Genomic DNA, 16,953 nt, shown 5'->3' with positions numbered 1-16,953 from the left:
GCTCAAGAATAATTGGCCTTACTTTGAAGGAAGCATCTGGAGCTTGTCCTCCTTTTCCCAAAAAATACAAAAGAACGAGAGAATACGCAATGATATGTGCTCGGTTTTTGGCACAGGCATATAATATTGGGTTCTTGACTGTTATGTTTACAGACTAGCCTGGAAATAATAAACTAAGGAAATTCCAATTCAATCTGAGTTGGCTTCATAAAATTTATCAAAGATTGGTTCATACGATTGCAATGTCATGCTTGAGAACATTCAAATTCATCAACTTGTCATCTTTTCAAGCAATGAAGTATAAGAAAGTTTCGGGTACATGGACTGATTTATACATCTCTAATGAAGTAATTCATTCAAACTAACTTGGGAATGAACAACCGAGCTTGCATACAGTAACAACATTATTCGAGCCATCATGGAAACGAACAACCCAGCTTGTATACAATTTTGAAACCTGTTTAGACCAACGAAAATGTTAACATGTATTGCATGTATCACACGTCTCTGATCCAGATTATGCATCGGGTTAAACAGCACAACCTACACCTTTTTCTCCTATGTGTTTGAGCTGGAGTTTTCACCTTTAAAATGCACATTATTTTGTTGAATCCTGTTGTTTGTATTGTTTAAAAGTCCTATTCTTTTCTTGATCATCTCAGATCCTATTGTTTGTATAGGTTAAAAGGTCCTGTTCTTTCCTTGATCACCTCATTGCAATTCAACAAGATCAACGTGCTGCTGCCTATCATTTTTCGGAGGAACTTAAAGATCTGAGAGAATGTCTTTGGCCTTTAGCAAATTTGTTCCCAGACTCTTTTCTGGGACCAGCCAGTTGTGAATGGTCCTTTCCTGAGAACCAAAATGTCATATTTAATTGCATGTGGCAGCAGAAGGTAGACATTGGACTTGTGGCTCAGTATAGTCTAAAATGTCATTTTTGCATTGTTGATGACTGCTGTAACTTCACCTTTTTCATTGCAGCAACTTCTTGACAATTTGTCTACCATGATATCTGAAGTGCAATTGTTGGTACAAAAGGTAGAGCATAATCACTTAAACTCCTGTTCCAACGTCAAAGATACAGCTAAGCAGATTTTTTGCATCATTGAGAAATTTGTCCCGGAGCTTCAGAGCTCTAAGGTACTTACTCTTGTTCATACTTTTCTTCCCATTGATGTTATGCTTGCATATCTAAGCTAATGATATTTCCAAAACAGGGTCTGCTGGATCTTCATCTTCTTGGCGATAACAGAGCTAAAGCCACTTGTGAAGCTTTACTGCTTCCATATGGTGTTACAAAACAAATGGAACAATTGGTAAATGACAACTTCAAGTGGATAAGAACATTTAAGGACAACCTCAGTGCTTTTAGCAGGGAAGACAGGGAGGGAGCAACAGTTAAAGCAATATTACTTGGACACTTCGAAGAGGTTTTTGAGAAGGTACTTTTAAGTTCCATTTGTAAATTGATGGATATGCGTAATTAATTACAATTTTTGTTTCTCAATTTCTTGAGAGTGGTCTGCTTTTAACAATTTATTGGCTATGTATTTTCAGGCTAGTTTCATGGCCGAACAGTATAGTTCTGATTTGAAAGCAAGAAAGCAATCAGAAAATGTTTCTGAAGATGCCAACCTTCATATAGAAAACACTATTGGAGTGGGCTTCCTGGATCCATTTAAGGAAATATATAGAAGTATATCAGATGCATTCCATGTGATGCTCTCACAGAAGAATGGACCTGTTTTTGGTGAAGAGTCACCAAGCAATATTAGTGAATGGAAAAGCTTTTTCGAAGCAGATACTCAACGCTTGAAGTTGGACTTTATCTGTGACAAATTGGTGCAGATAACTAATAATGCTGTAAGTTTTCCAGTTCAATCACTGGTCTTAAATTAAAAACTGATCTCATAAGATATCTTTCAGATTTCTGTTTGAATTCTAACTGGTAAGTTCTTTATCAGGGAGAGCAGCTGAACCATTGCAGTAAGACAAATACATGCTCTCTTTTTCAAGCACATTTGAGGATTCTATACTCATTGTTAAACGTGATCTTGGCCTTTGGTGATGGTCTTCTGCATGATTTTCTCAATATGCATAGGATGGTAAGAATGTCAAATGCATTCTGATCTCAATTGATTTATAATCTTCCTTCTGTTAGAAAGCAGTGAACCTAAGCTACATGAAATGTATTCTGCCTTCTTGGATTAAGCAATCCAGTCTCCTTTATGTGCCGCATTCTAGTTACAGAGGGATCTGGAGTAGGTGTAATGGGTGGCCTAAGGCCTTTCTTGTAAAAGGATAGGCTGGATTAAGCAATCGAGTCTCCTTTTTTGTCTCTTTCTTGAATTTTTTCTCTCCCTTTGTATACATGCTCCATTAACATTGGTTACCTAAATGGGTCTACTTTGTATGCAGGTCTCAGTCATGACTTATGTGCTTGCAGAGATTTTTGCTTTGTTATTTGCAAAAGGATTTGGCATTCCAGAAGACCAAGTTAAGGAATCTGAATGTGAAACAAGACAAGATGCTAGTGGAACCGGTATGGGTGAGGGTGCAGGACTAAATGATGTCAGTGATCAGATAAATAATGAAGATCAACTTCTTGGGACTTCTGAAAAGGTATGGAAGCCCCAGGGTTATAGAACTTTCTATGTTGCTCTCTTCTATTCTTTTCCTTCAAGAAAGATCCTTGCGCAAGCTTCATGACATTCTTTTCCCTGTTTCCACAGAATTGTGAGGGGCAGGATGGTTTAAGTGATCCTCCAAGTAGAAGTGATAAAGGAATAGAGATGGAACATGATTTTGGTACTGATGTCCTTAGTGTTAATGAGGAACCTATGGATGATTATGGTGGCAGTGGAGACGAGCAATTGGAATCTGCAATGGGGGAAACTGGTGCTGATAGTGAAATTGCTAAAGAGAAACCCTGGGAGAAGAGTGATGATGAAAATCCCATGGGCATGGAAGAGAAGTATGAGTCTGGGCCACCAGTGGAAGACTATGAAACTAATGATAGGGAGCTTCGAGCTAAGCAAGATCCAGTTTCTGTTGATGAAGCTGGGGAGAACAATCCTGAAGAATTTGACAAAAAAGATGTGGAAAATGGAGAAGAAGCTGCTCCTGACGGCAAGGAAGATGCGATGATGGACAAAGACAATGCATACTCAGATCCTAGTGGGTTGAAGATTGATGAGCCAAACCAAGATTTTGATGAAGATGAAGCAAACGGAACTGAACTCATGGAAGATCATGTAATGGAAGAACTACAAGATCCAGCTGACAGTGAGAACGAGGAGGAAAAGGATGTTGAAATGGATGGAACTTTGGATGAGAAAGGTTCTAACAATTTGACAGACAGCCAAGAAAGTGATCATGAAAATGATACAATGGGCTCTGGGGAGCCAAAGGAACCTCTGCAAATGGGAACTTCTGAGCAAATGAATGATGATATTTCAACTTTGCAATCTGCAAATAAACCAAATGCAGAATCTAGTGCTGTAGGTTTGGGTGATGTTGTACCAGAAGCAAAATGGTCAGATGCCAGTGATGTTCAAGATGATCTTGCTCCTATCAGAGGCTTACCTGATTCCTCTGCCATTGAACTTCCTGTTACTGACACATCAAATGGTAGCAAACTAGGCAATAGTCGTTTTGATGCGCCTATGCCACTAAGGGAAGACTCAATTCAGAAAACAAAACCAAATCCTTTGCGTAGTGTTGGAGATGCACTTGATGGATGGAAAGAACGAGTTAAAGTGTCTATGGATCTTGAGGAAAATGTCAATGACACTGGTGATTTCAATGAGGAAAATGCAAATGAATATGGATACACTGCTGAATTTGAGAAGGGAACAGCCCAAACACTTGGACCAGCAACAAATGACCAGATTGACAAAAATATGAGTGGAAAGGATCTGGAAAAAGATACTGAAACTAAAGGAGTAGACCATGGCATTGATATGGAGTTTGAAAATCAGCCATCTGACAGACAACATATGCTGAGTTCGGCTTTGAATCATGGAAATGATTTGGAAAGACAATCAGAAAGCTTGGACTTAGGGAAGCATTCAGAGGAATCTTCAGGACTTCATGGGAATCATGATGAGGACACGAGGTTATCACAGAGTTTGGTGTCTATCAATAGGTCTTACTTGACTGAGGACATAAATCAACTCAGCAAGCTTTCTGTGAGTGATGACGAGCTTGGTAAGGCCAATTTTCTTGAAGAAATTTCCAGTGATGTGAGACATAATGCTGCTACAGTGTGGAGAAGATATGAACTACTCACTACAAGATTGTCACAAGAGTTGGCTGAACAGCTCCGGCTTGTCATGGAACCCACTTTAGCTAGCAAGCTCCAGGGTGATTACAAGACTGGCAAAAGGATTAACATGAAGAAGGTGCGTATTATAGTGCTTATATTTCTAAACTCATTCTCACTTTCTGTGGTTTTTCAAATGAAATACCTTGTTTCTGGAAGAGAAGGAAGGAAGTGGAAAAAAAATTTTTCCTTGTGTTCAGAAGATGACAAGAAGAATGCTGGACAGATACACATTACCATTTTTCTGTGCTTCTTTGGGTTGGGGTGGGTGGGAGACTGGAACTTGATTGGCATATTATATAAACTGAGAAAAGAAAACACAGCATGTATGATACCTATTGACTTTACATGGTGTAGATACTTTAAACCTGAAAGGTATACGATTACAACGTGTGTAAATTGGCAGGTGATTCCTTATATTGCAAGTCATTACCGTAAAGACAAAATATGGCTAAGGAGGACACGGCCAAATAAACGCAATTACCAGGTGGTCATTGCTGTGGATGATTCCCGTAGTATGCAGGAAAGTCGTTGCGGAGATGTAGCTATTGAAGCTTTGGTCACAGTTTGTCGTGCAATGTCTCAATTGGAAGTTGGTAACTTAGCTGTTGCAAGCTTTGGGAAGAAGGGCAACATAAGATTGCTCCATGATTTTGATCAGCCATTTACTGGAGAAGCTGGTATAAAGGTCAGTTTTTTCCTCCTGACAAGTAAATGAGAAGCTGACACTACATCTCAGTCCATCTTTTGTTCTTTTTTTTTTTCCAATCTTGATCAACTGTCTGTAGATCATGCTTTTGAATGGTCTATTTGATTGCTTCAAGTTAAAAATTGTTTAGATGAGATCTAAGCTGCACATAATTGTTGTGAAACTGGATTACTTTGGCTGATATTTGCCTTTTCTGGGAATAGATGATCTCAAGCTTGACATTTAGTCAAGAGAATACAATAGCTGATGAACCAGTAGTTGATCTATTGAAATATTTGAACAATATGCTGGATGCTGCAGTAGCAAATGCACGACTACCTTCAGGACATAATCCCCTGCAGCAACTTGTTTTGATAATTGCAGATGGCAGGTTCCATGAGAAGGTATTTCACAATTCATTCATCAAATATCCAACCTTGTCACTTATCCTCTCATTCTCATTTATTCTCTTTTTACGTCGAATATTTCTAGGAAAACCTTAAACGTTGTGTGAGAGATATCTTGAGTAGAAAACGTTTGGTGGCATTTTTGTTACTGGATAGCCCTGAAGAGTCAATCATGGACCTGATGGTAACTCTTTTTGCCTTATATTTTGGTTGTATTTTTGTCTTTTCAAGTTTTTGGAACTAAAGTCTCTTCAGTCTCAAGGATGACTCACTTGTTTGTTCCTCCAGGAAGCAACATTTCAAGGTGGAAATGTCAAGTTCTCCAAGTATTTAGATTCCTTTCCTTTCCCGTATTATGTGGTTCTGAAGAACATTGAGGCACTACCTAGAACACTTGCTGATCTATTGAGACAAGTAATTACATGTGCTCCTTGTTCCCCCCCCCCCCCCCCTCTTTCTCTCTCTCACTCTCAGGCCTAAAAGGTATGGAATACCATATATTATGATCCGAGTCTAACCAATTTTTTCTGTATTTTACGTGCAGTGGTTTGAGCTTATGCAATATTCTAGGGACTAAATATATGGGACTGCCAATGTCGTGATAGTAACTGGTGCTGATCGGTGATAGATCATACAAACGTCATCTACCCAGCACCCCTCTTCCTCTTACCTGGTTCGGGAGAGACATCTTGCTGGCTCGATGCAGTCGACGAACGATTAAGAACTAATGATAGTGAATGGGCTTTGTTCCGCATGATGCTGTCCACTGGCGGAAATGCAGTGGCTCGCAGAGGTGAAGACGAAGCTAAGGGTGCCTCCTTGTGTATGTGGTTCGGTCAGTCTGGTGGTTAGCATGAACCACCCCGCGCAGTCTGGGCTTCGTGAGGCTCATTCAGAATACTTGGGACTTCTGCAAACGGGAGAGGGAAAGAGGATGTACCACACTTTCCTGGATGGACTCCTGACGTATACGGTCATCGAGAAATTCCGACCTCTATCTCTGAGGAGTCCTCCTAAAATTAACATTTTAGGTTTCACATTGAGTCAGTCGTCGTTTAAGAGTTGCTATATGCACATCGAAGGCAATTAAGAAGTTCGGTGTTGCCGTCTCCTTGGAAAAAAAAAGGCTGAATGGTTTTGTTTGTAACCCCGACCAAATTTCTGGCAGGGTAGAATCAAGCTTCTTCCGATGGATATGCAAAATAACATGCTTTTGAGTTAAGTTATTACTCGTCAGATGATGTGAAGGATTTGTGTTATCAATTGGTTATTATAGAGTTGTACGAATTGTAATTGGAATGGAGTTCTAAACTGAAATTTTGTAGATGTGATTTCAATTTTCTGTGATCCAGATTAGTTCATAAGATTAACGGATAAGGATCACGTAAATTTGAAATGGTGAGAAGGGATAAGGATTAGCTAAACATGCATAGCAATTGGAAATCGAGAAAAGTTACTAATAGTTTTAAATGGGTTGATTGTAGTGAAATTGTAGAATCAAATATTTATGGATTAAAATAAATCTAAAATTCTAGAAACAAAGGGATTGGGCATATTGAGGCTTGTAATAAAAAATTCCTTCCTGCAATACATATACTTAAACCAAATATTACAAGCTTTTCTCAATTGATCAATATGGTTATGTTTTGGCTCTAGTTTTTTTTCTTTCTTTTTTCTGTAATGTATTCTTATTTTATGGGGAGGGAGCTGAAATAGACTTCTATATTGGAGTTAAATGCACTCTATGGGGAAAGTTTATAGGGAGGGAGCCTGAGGAGGCGTATATTGGAGTTAAATATACTTTATGGAGAGTTTAAAGAGGGTCGTATGGAGGTTAGGAAACAGAGTATCAAATCAGACAACAGCATCATTCTATTCTTTGAATTTTTTAAAAATAAGAAATAATACAATTCTTGTGTGATGCACTAAACAAATAGGGTATATAACAAAGTTTAAAAAAAAAAAAAGCTCTCCCTGATGATTGGATCTTCTCCGGCTGGGCGGAAGCTCTTGCTTTTTGAAATTAGTCTTGAGTTTTACGAGCAATTACAAATTTTCTTGAATTATACTCTGCATGTACTTAGAACAAGAAAATACGTACGGTAAATCTGAACCTTGACAATGACACGCTGGTGTAGCTGAGTCGGTAAATAATACTCTACCGTACCGGCAAACGCATGATCCCACCGCCACCAGGTGTGAGTGCGGATAAGGTTCACACGTCAGAAGTGGTGGGCCAGTCATCCGCGGGTCTTTGTCAGATCGCAGTACAGACAAACAAACCCACTATCTCATTGAAAAGGCCAAACCAACCGTCTAACTAAATTTATTCCACCAATCCGACATCTGCACGTGGCAATCTTGAGACTTCATTCCCCTCTCTCATCATTCATGCAATGATGCAAACAATTAAAAAGAATAAAAAGTAAAATCCTCAGCCTTTCTCTTCATCCTCCACTCCCGTCTCGCTCTCACTACCTTCCGCCAACAGGCCTTTCGGTCTTGCCGATTTTTCTCTCCTCCTCTAAGCCGCTTATTTCCATTGTAGTTTCTGAACAAGTCCGAGATCCGATACCTCCAGTAGTATTGATATAATCAGGTCTACCGTTTCGTTTCCGTCGAAGATGATGTACCTTTTGCCGGTTAGAGCCATCCAAAAATGTTAGACCCGTATGCTGTTGTTCACGTTAGATCCCAAAAATGGCTTCGCAAGAGGAAAAAAAAGGGCCCTCTTTGGATTTTTACCTCAACTTTCTCCTGCACTTGTGAATAGTAGTAGCTCTAGCAGCAGATGAAGTTTTGATCTTTTTTCTGAGCCTGCAGTAACTGCAGTTCCAAAAAAATCTTTAAAGACCAGACTTTTTGGGATTTGTGTGATAGTAACAATAATATTTTTGTTGGTTTTAAGATGTTTGATGATCTAATGGATATGGGTTTGTACTTGTTTTCATAGACATATTAGAGATGGAGGTGAAGTTAGTAGAATGAAAATTTCTTGAGCAACAGTAGTTGACAGTAAAAAAAAAAAGTGGGATTTTTGAAAGTGGCTAAGATGAGTTTGGATGCTGCTGAAGAAGAAGAAGTATCGTCCCAAGAAGTAAAAATTCCAGCTGATATAGATTGGAAAATGCTGGATAAATCCAAGTTTTTCTTCCTCGGAGCTGCCTTTTTTTCCGGTGTTTCAGCTACTCTTTATCCTATAGTGGTGTTAAAAACCAGGCAACAGGTGGCCCAATCTCAAGTTTCTACCATTAGGATTGCGTTTTGGGTTGTTAGACTCGAGGGGTTTCGCAGTTTGTATAGAGGATTTGGGACTTCTTTAATGGGTACAATCCCCGCCAGGGCATTATACATGGCCGTCTTGGAGATTACCAAGAGTAATGTGGGGACTACTGCCATTAAAGTTGGCTTTCCAGACTCGACTGCAGCTGCTATGGCTAATGCTGCTGCTGGATTAAGTGCTGCAGTGGCTGCACAAATGGTTTGGACCCCAATTGATGTGGTGAGCCAGCGCCTTATGGTGCAAGGTGGTAATCGACACAAATTTAGTAATTCGTTATCTTCGACCAAGTATCTGAATGGATTTGATGCCTTCAGGAAGATCCTAAATTCGGATGGACTCAGAGGACTCTACAGGGGATTTGGGATTTCGATCTTGACTTATGCTCCTTCTAATGCAGTTTGGTGGGCATCCTACTCTGTTGCTCAGAGGCTAGTTTGGGATGGAATTGGATTTTACTTGTGCAAGAAAGATGATGATATGTTTGAAAACGGTGTTAGTGCTTTAAGGTCTGATTGTAAAACTGTAATAGCTGTTCAAGGGGTCAGTGCATTCATGGCTGGAGGAGTTTCCGCGGTGATTACTATGCCTTTGGATACCATAAAGACCAGATTGCAGGTTCTGGATGGGGACGAAAATGGCCGAAAGGGGCCAACCATTGGACACACGTTCAGGAATTTGGTAAGAGAAGGTGGTTTGATGGCTTGCTACAGAGGGCTGTGGCCACGATGGGCTTCAATGTCCATGTCTGCCACCACAATGATAACTACCTATGAGTTCTTGAAACGGCTCTCAGCCAAGAATCAAGAGGGTTTGACATGATGAACATACGAATTACGAAATAAAACAAACAGGGCATAAGCTTAGTTTTGTCTTCTCCTCTTTCAACTAATGCAATGTTAAATCTTTTGGTTGTTTTCAACTCTAAAGTTGTCTCTATTTCCTGCTGTTGCTTGAACTAGAACTCTTCACCCTAACCAAAATGGCAGTCTATGTGTGCAGCTGCTAGTTTCGTTATGCGTACAACTTTAATGTACATACCATTCTATTTCTTCGACTCCCACACACATACCTTCCTGCATCATGATGCATACTCTGGAGTATATTCCACAACTTTTTGGAACTCGAAACTCTTTATTGGGAGGTCCCCTCTATTAGCTAAAAGTCGGATTTTCCAGCTTCGCTCTAGTCGATCGGAAGTGGCTGCCAAAATGTGAGCTCCTTTTGCGTGGAGGGATTGCTTCTTTTCAGTCTTCATGGATAATAGCCAAATACTAAAACCATAGAATGGAGTTGGGCACTGATTAGTCCATGGTTAAATCTCTTTCGTGCACTGATTACAGAACTGTACTGCGAAACCGATCACTTATCAGATCAAGATGCTTGCTTTAAATAAATGGCTAAAGAGTATTTTGTTGCTTACGTTGGTTAAATGTTTAGCTTTTTATTTGGATCGATATTGTACAAGGCATCAAGGGTTATGAAAAAGAATTTTGTACGGTCCAGTATGGCGTCTTATGTTTGTCCCAGGCATAACAATCCACAAATTATTTTATGGAACCACTGAGCCTCCTTTCGTCCGGCACACCGGGATCATCATCTCCCGCGCCGATTCTTCTAACCTTGTAAACATTCGGTAAAACCATAATTACAAGCAGAGATGCGAGACTCGCTTAATTCCAATTTTGCACTACAATCCATTTCGGGCATGCAGCAGAGGTACATTGCCAGATGAAAAAGATTTTGTTAGTTCGATGCCATGTATTTCTTCGCTGTCCGTCGATCCTTTCAGGTGAGTTCGAAATGATTGGCAAGTTACTCGGCCAGTTTTCATCTGTCTAGAATGTGCGCTTTAACCAACGGAAGCCAGAGCTATGGAGAGAAGACTAAGAGCTAAGGACATGAATCTGAGACACGGTACGATCATTTGTTATGGAGAAAAAGACTAATAGCTAACGGCACGCGTTTCCAGAGTCGAGAAATGGTGATCTAACATCTGCAAGGAGAGACTGTCAAAACTCCCAACAGGAGAACATCAACAAAATGTTCCTGCCGCCCTAGCACTAAAATTAGGAGAATGTAACCCTTTTTAGCAGTAAAACGGGGACTAAATTAGCCGAAGTACAAACAAAATGGCAACACCACAGCACAAAATAATGTCTTCCTGGAGAAAAAAGTATGAACTCACAGGTTAGCTCTACATACAGCTCCGAAACACAGAAGAAACCTAACCGCTTAGACAAGACGGAGCACATCAAGAGGCTGAAAGTAGATGAAAACTACGTTACATCACTCGTTAAGTGCGAGGTCTCTTATTGCTGCATGATGGGCACTTATACTGCTTGATATGCTCAGCTCTAGCAGGGGTGATCTTCACACACTTGCCGTGGAACCACTTCTCACACATATCACAACATATCCAGAACTCGTCCGATGCATAATTCTCACCACAGGCACCACACAAGGTGTCACCATGCTCTTCTTCATCTTCCCCGTCTAATACCTCCTCCTCATCCTTAGGCTGTGACTTTGAATATTTTCCCTGCGATACAGATGCCAGCAGCTTGTGTCACATAAAAAGTGAAGAGCATTTCAGACATGTGAGAAATGGTTGTGCAAAGGATTAAGAATCCAGCATCCAAAGCATTATTTCAAAGTGAAAGGAATGTACTTAGAGTGCAGGTCAAGAACGTTAAAGTGACAGGAAGATAAAAGGAAAATGATGGAGATGCTATTAAACATCCAAAAATAAAATAAAATAAAGCCATCACCAGAAAATCCAACTCTACCATTTTGGAATTTGACTTGGGTTTGCTACTACTGTGATTTGGTGCCGAAGATTTCTCTTTCTGTTGTTTCTTGGCAGCACCAGTGACAACTTCAAATACAGTAGGGAGGTCATTTATCATACTGAAAAGCCGTTTCCTACAGCAAAAGACATGGATAGATAAAAATAATCAGTCAAAGGATATTAGTTTACATGTTAAAACCAATCACAACTTAGTCCCCCATGTTTCAATATCCAACAACTGGTGTCATCCCAATTTACTGAAATGTTTCAACTTCCACTATTTGATCCTTCACATTTGTCTCTCATGCTATTTCAGGCTTCTTGCTGGTTACAGCAGAGACTCAATGTGTCAAAACTGAAATGATGTGTAGCATCGAGTACAGGATCAAGAATATGAGAGCAAAATTTGCTGCTTCTGAAGATCAGGAAGACTGCAATACAGCTTGTCAATACTTAAGGAAGCAAAACTGCTACTGTCCTTCAAGCAACACATGCAATGCAACCTCAAAAGAACCTACTATAATGAGGAACTTACAAGAAATCTGATAAGTAGCTTAGTTTCATTTTCAGATGAACATTCTAATATAATTCTCTGATTATGTCAAACGAATTTTAACATTTCAAGCAAGGGGCATGCTGACTTGGCTGAGAAGGTGGTTGAAGTGAAGATATGAGCAATATAGCATCAAAATTCAAATCTTCGAGGAACCTAATATGTATCTACATGAACTTTTAATTAATGATCACCCACGAACTGCACCTTTGTCCTTGTCTATTTAGCCCCTTCAGATAATAAGAATGTGTGAGGTAACCACTCTCACCTACAGTCCAAAAATAAAATTTGGCCCTTTGATAACACAGCAGCCATGAGAAGGTGGTAATCCAGTGGATAGAAATTCTTCCCAGGTGACACTAACTACAGATGAAAACTTATTCCTTGTAAAAAAAAACAGAGAATAAAAAATTGACATGCATCCGCGAATGAAGCGCCCAAACTCAAGACAGTGGAGAGCAATGTACCATTTTGAATTTGCTCCCCCAGCAGCTATTTATGAGAAACCAAGTGAATCCACCAGAAGGTAGTCAATTGTCTACATCAAACAAATACGATATTGTCTGTGGCATTGCAAAGTAGACCTGAATTATAATCAGGACATGAGCATAAACTTTAGCCTATTTAAAATTCTTTATGCTCAACAAAATTCACTGGTTGCCTTTTTGCGAGTTTAGAATCTTTGCAGGATAAGCAGCTAAGGTCAGCAAATAACCATTGGCTGAATGATACTCAAATGCTAGAAGATTAAACTGACAAAATCCAAACAATATTATACAGCTAGATGCTAACAACTGAAATATTACTGAGTTTATTGTATACCCCAAGAAACTAAAAGTCCATGAACCACTTAAAATATTTTGAAAGTCTGAAATCTATGAATTTGCTAGCTGTTAAAATTTGCAAAAGCTTTAAGCTCTTTGATGAAAGCAAGAAGTCAATAAACACGTACCTGTCTGCTTTATCAAACCCAAATCTAGCACCAAAGTAAAAGGCAACGGCCAGCAACCATGCATCACTGTGGACAGCAACCAAAGATAACCAGTCTTTTTCTTGCATACCATCTCTAGCAAAGTTGATCCCCAAAGCTGGTTCAGGTAGCTCAGGAGGAACTTCTTCTGCAGGCAAATTGACCTCCCAATGCTCACTTGGGAAACCATACAAGCACAAATTCTCTTTCTCTACACCCATACATTTCAAAAGTTAAACTTACTATTACAATAATTCTCATGCACCAAGAAAAAAAAAATAGACCAAATGCAAATTACACGGCTGACTATCCCGTGTAATATACACAGAAGAATAGTAGACTCCATGTCAAGGTAACAAGCCAAAGCTTTAATTACAAGACATTTATTAAAACTTTAAAACATAAACCTAATGCTAAAACATAAAGGCAAGGACTAGGGCCGCGCATAGATAAGTTCCTTTGAAGAACAAGATATGATTGTCTATATCCAACAAATAAAAACTAGAAAGAAAAACCCATGCACAGATAAAAGGGACCTATAAAATTGAGTTTGGCAGTCATCGTGGCTGAGCAATTTCAAGTCATAGCCTCTTCAATACCGAGTAAGCAACAGACCACCTAATATGAAGAAAAAGCACAAAAGAACAGACAAGGCTACAATTATGAAAATCTTTAACCTCAATACTTCTATGGGAATAGTCACACACAGTAACAAGGAGATGACATTGTTTCATAAACATGCCTAACAACATAAATACAACAACTGGGATTTAAGTTCCACTACTGTCAAAGAATAATTGACATTAGCAATTTCTACTTTTCAAATAAGAAGACTAACACATCAGCCACGATAGGAACCACCATAAATTTTGAAAAAGACAGGCTAATCGATAGAGTTACTCCTCCAAGCTCATCGTTCTTAAACTAGATATGCCACTGCACATGGAGATTTCAACAACTAAAAATCAAAATAGCAGCCGTTCCCACAAGACACCAAGAGCCAATAAAAGAGTCAAGCATGAGAAAAACGCTCCTGAAAACATGCAACACACAATTGAAATACAATCGACACACATATGTGTTTTTTTTTTTTTTTGGGGAGGGGGTGGGTAAGGGAAGAACAACCATCCAAAAACTAAATTCATTGCTTTCTTCCACTGCTGCCTCCCCTTTCTAACAACCGATTCCAGCTCAATGGCAAAATTTAAACTTCTAACATTTCTGACGAAGTCCATAATGCGTATTCTGAGCGTATAACATCTTCTTCTCCTTTTTTTTTTTTTTTTTTTTTCCTTTTGGCGGGATATGTAAATTGCATAAAACTGTAAGAAAGCGGACATGCGTCAAAAGTCTTTATTCTTCGTGTCTAAACAAGGGTTCAAGCCTCATCGCATGAATTCTCCTTCCCCTTCCCACCCCAGCTAATGAATTTTAACATAGCACCGTGACAGCAAAAACCTGAAAATTCTCGCATTTATAACCAACTTTAGGTAGAGGAAGCAAGAACTCATACCTGGGTCACACTGTTGGTAGAAGTCTTCAACATCTGCGACAAAAATTAAACAACACGCGGAAAGTTAAAAAGAGAGGAAAAAAAAAGAAGCAAACTTTACAAAAAAAAACATACTTAATTAAGGGAGAGAGAGAGAGAGAGAGGCAGGCAGAAGGAGCGAACCAGTGGTAAGAGCTTTAATCAAACCAGCTCTTCGGCCCTTAAAATCTCTAAACACCTCCTCTACAGTTCGCGGATTGTAGCCTCCGTCCATTTTCAAGAATATACGACACACTTACAAAATTCAACCTTTTCTATTCTTTCCCCGAAAACTACTACTAGTACTCCAGAGTAGCAGTTAGAAGCAAATGGGAAAAGTGGGGAGGGTTTTGTTGTTGGGATTTTAAAGAAGAGTAGAAAATGGAAAATGAGAAGAAAATTTTAGCAAGAAAAGTAGGAGGCTCTAAAGCTGGAAATTTTCGTAGAAGCACCAGTTACTAGTAATTAAGGAAATGGCGTAATGAAGGAAGGGCAGGTGGTCTTTCAAGCGAGGTTTTGTTTTGTTTTGTTTATTTATTTTTTATTTTTGAGGAGCGGAGCTGACGGCTGAGCCAGCGGATTTGAATCTGAAGAATGTGGTCGGGTTTAACTAGATTGGAGGGACGAGAGATGAGTCCGAGTCCAGAACCCGCTTTCCTATGAGGTTTGGAGTTTGGGCTCTCTTTACGTAGAATGCGGTCCCTCTGTGTCTGTGGGTTTGAGTTTTCTTAGAGATTTCAGGTCCATGAATCCTCCTGTGGCCCAAACTGCCAACCCAATGCAAAATACAGTATCGAAGCTCCCGTAAGTCGGTCTAGCACAACACAGTCCTTGTTTTTTATATATTTTTTTTTAAGGAGAGAGAAGAAGGAAAAAGGTAACAGCAGACACATATTACTACGTTACATTAAACGAGGGCAAAATGTTCCAACGACCCTCAAACTATTAGAAAATTTAACTTTTGGTTCTAACTATTAATTGATAAGTTTTAGTCCTCTGATTAATTAAAACATATAATTCTAACCCTTTCGTTAACTTGCGCTGCTGTGTTTAACAAAAATAGTATGACGTGTAGCAATGGCTCTCAAACTATTATAAATTTAACTTTTGACTCTCCAACTATTAATTGATAAATTTTACTCCTTCAACTAATTAAAACATATAATTCTAATTTTTCCGTCAATTTGAGTCGTTACGTCAAACAGAAACATCACCACATGTGTGATAAGGGCATAATTGACGAGTGTTTTCGTGTTCACAGAACATGTGTTAGAGTAAAATTATTTTACCCCATTTGACTCATAAAGTAATTTACCAAATCTTCAATTACTGAATTTGACCAAAATCAATTGAAAATGTAAAACCCAAAACCCTGAATGGAGAAATTCCAGTAACGATAGGCAACTTGAATTAATTGATTTGTCTTCATTTGGAATTTAACTCATTTTTTGATGTTGTTCCAAAATCATTAGGTTCATGTGCTTCTCTTAATGGCATAAATCTAGCATACAATTTATTTTCTGGGAATATTCCAACAAGTTTTGGTTCACTTTCAATTTTGAATTTTCTAAATTTCTCAAATAATCAATTATCTGATGAAATTCCTCTAAACTTTACCTCACTGTATCTAAACCTTCTTAATTTATCAAACACTTGGTTGGACATAGTCCAAATTCTTTATCAATAGATGTTTCTATTCGATATAATGATTCAAGTTGATAGAAACGATAGAATTATATATTTTAATTAGTTGGAGGGTTAGAACTTATTAGTTAATAATTGAAAGGTCAAAAGTTGAACTTCATAATAGTTTGAGGGCAACTAACATCTCATGAATCCTTTATCTTTGTTAAACATAACGACTCAAATTGACGAAAGGGTTAGAATTAAATGTTTTAATTAATTAGAGGACTAAAACTTATCACTTAATAGTTTGAGGGTTAAAAGTTGAATTTCATAATAGTTTGAGAGTCATTGAAGCATTTTGCTCTTAAACGAGCTACTCCTAGTACTTCGTCATGATACCTCAACTCATGAGTATGCTTCAATTATCTCTGATTGCAGGTTCATGATCTTTGCTCTGCTGAAAGTCATACTTAGACTTGCTTATCAAGAAGCAAACCAATATAGTGACAGATTGACTAAACTGGATGTTCAGTAAGATACCAATCTTGTGTGTTATGAAAGTTTCCTTCCTCATTTGAGAAATCTAGTAGATGCAGATATTAAAAGAATTTGCTTCCCTCGTTTTGTACCTATAACTTAAGTTTTTTCAGTATATAGTCCCTTTTATTACCAAAACACAAAAAAAAAAAAAATGCACCCGTAGTCGTTGAGTTGAAAAAGCATTCATTCAATAGTGGGAAGGTTAAAAATTACAAACTTAAAGTTCAAGGGTGATGTAGG

The 16,953-nt window shown here is 38.6% G+C and overlaps 3 protein-coding genes across 3 annotated transcripts in view; 2 read left to right on the top strand and 1 right to left on the bottom strand.

The window, feature by feature from the left end:
• LOC113768428 (midasin) overlaps positions 1-6,819 on the top strand; it is a 33,734-nt gene extending 26,915 nt beyond the window's left edge. The window contains exons 40-51 of the mRNA XM_027312778.1: positions 681-896; positions 985-1,143; positions 1,221-1,445; positions 1,561-1,866; positions 1,968-2,108; positions 2,422-2,625; positions 2,736-4,406; positions 4,734-5,015; positions 5,240-5,419; positions 5,508-5,606; positions 5,711-5,836; positions 5,967-6,819. Coding sequence (XP_027168579.1) covers positions 681-896; positions 985-1,143; positions 1,221-1,445; positions 1,561-1,866; positions 1,968-2,108; positions 2,422-2,625; positions 2,736-4,406; positions 4,734-5,015; positions 5,240-5,419; positions 5,508-5,606; positions 5,711-5,836; positions 5,967-5,999 — 3,642 coding nt within the window. The 3' untranslated portion in view covers positions 6,000-6,819. The remainder of the gene's footprint in view (positions 1-680; positions 897-984; positions 1,144-1,220; positions 1,446-1,560; positions 1,867-1,967; positions 2,109-2,421; positions 2,626-2,735; positions 4,407-4,733; positions 5,016-5,239; positions 5,420-5,507; positions 5,607-5,710; positions 5,837-5,966) is intronic.
• A 1,042-nt stretch (positions 6,820-7,861) lies between these two features.
• Positions 7,862-9,679, top strand: LOC113768087 (solute carrier family 25 member 44-like). Its single transcript, XM_027312322.1, has one exon. The coding sequence runs from the start codon at positions 8,475-8,477 to the stop codon at positions 9,522-9,524; it is 1,050 nt and encodes a 349-aa protein (XP_027168123.1). The 5' UTR covers positions 7,862-8,474; the 3' UTR covers positions 9,525-9,679.
• A 1,008-nt stretch (positions 9,680-10,687) lies between these two features.
• On the bottom strand, positions 10,688-15,046 carry LOC113768642 (PHD finger protein ALFIN-LIKE 4-like). The gene is made up of 5 exons (XM_027313082.1): positions 14,692-15,046; positions 14,530-14,562; positions 12,999-13,227; positions 11,492-11,627; positions 10,688-11,244 (listed from the first exon to the last, which is right to left on the bottom strand). The coding sequence occupies exons 1-5, from the start codon at positions 14,780-14,782 to the stop codon at positions 10,999-11,001; spliced, it is 735 nt and encodes a 244-aa protein (XP_027168883.1). The 5' UTR covers positions 14,783-15,046; the 3' UTR covers positions 10,688-10,998.
• Positions 15,047-16,953: the final 1,907 nt, after the last annotated feature.

The sequence above is a fragment of the Coffea eugenioides genome, chromosome 4, assembly GCF_003713205.1.
Source record: "Coffea eugenioides isolate CCC68of chromosome 4, Ceug_1.0, whole genome shotgun sequence".
Taxonomy (NCBI): domain Eukaryota; kingdom Viridiplantae; phylum Streptophyta; class Magnoliopsida; order Gentianales; family Rubiaceae; genus Coffea; species Coffea eugenioides.
Note: the sequence above shows the minus strand (reverse complement) of the source record. Positions and strands in the feature narration are given on the sequence as shown.

What these genes read in the sequence shown, in the direction of transcription:
- LOC113768642 (XM_027313082.1), bottom strand. Translation starts at nt 14,782, where the DNA reads ATGGACGGAGGCTACAATCCGCGAACTGTAGAGGAGGTGTTTAGAGAT. An exon ending in CTACCAACAGTGTGACCCAG is followed by an intron (nt 13,228 to 14,529) that starts GTATGAGTTCTT and finishes GTATGGGTGTAG; the next exon opens with AGAAAGAGAATTTGTGCTTG. An exon ending in GGGTTTGATAAAGCAGACAG is followed by an intron (nt 11,628 to 12,998) that starts GTACGTGTTTAT and finishes CTTTTGCTGTAG; the next exon opens with GAAACGGCTTTTCAGTATGA.
- LOC113768087 (XM_027312322.1), top strand. Translation starts at nt 8,475, where the DNA reads ATGAGTTTGGATGCTGCTGAAGAAGAAGAAGTATCGTCCCAAGAAGTA.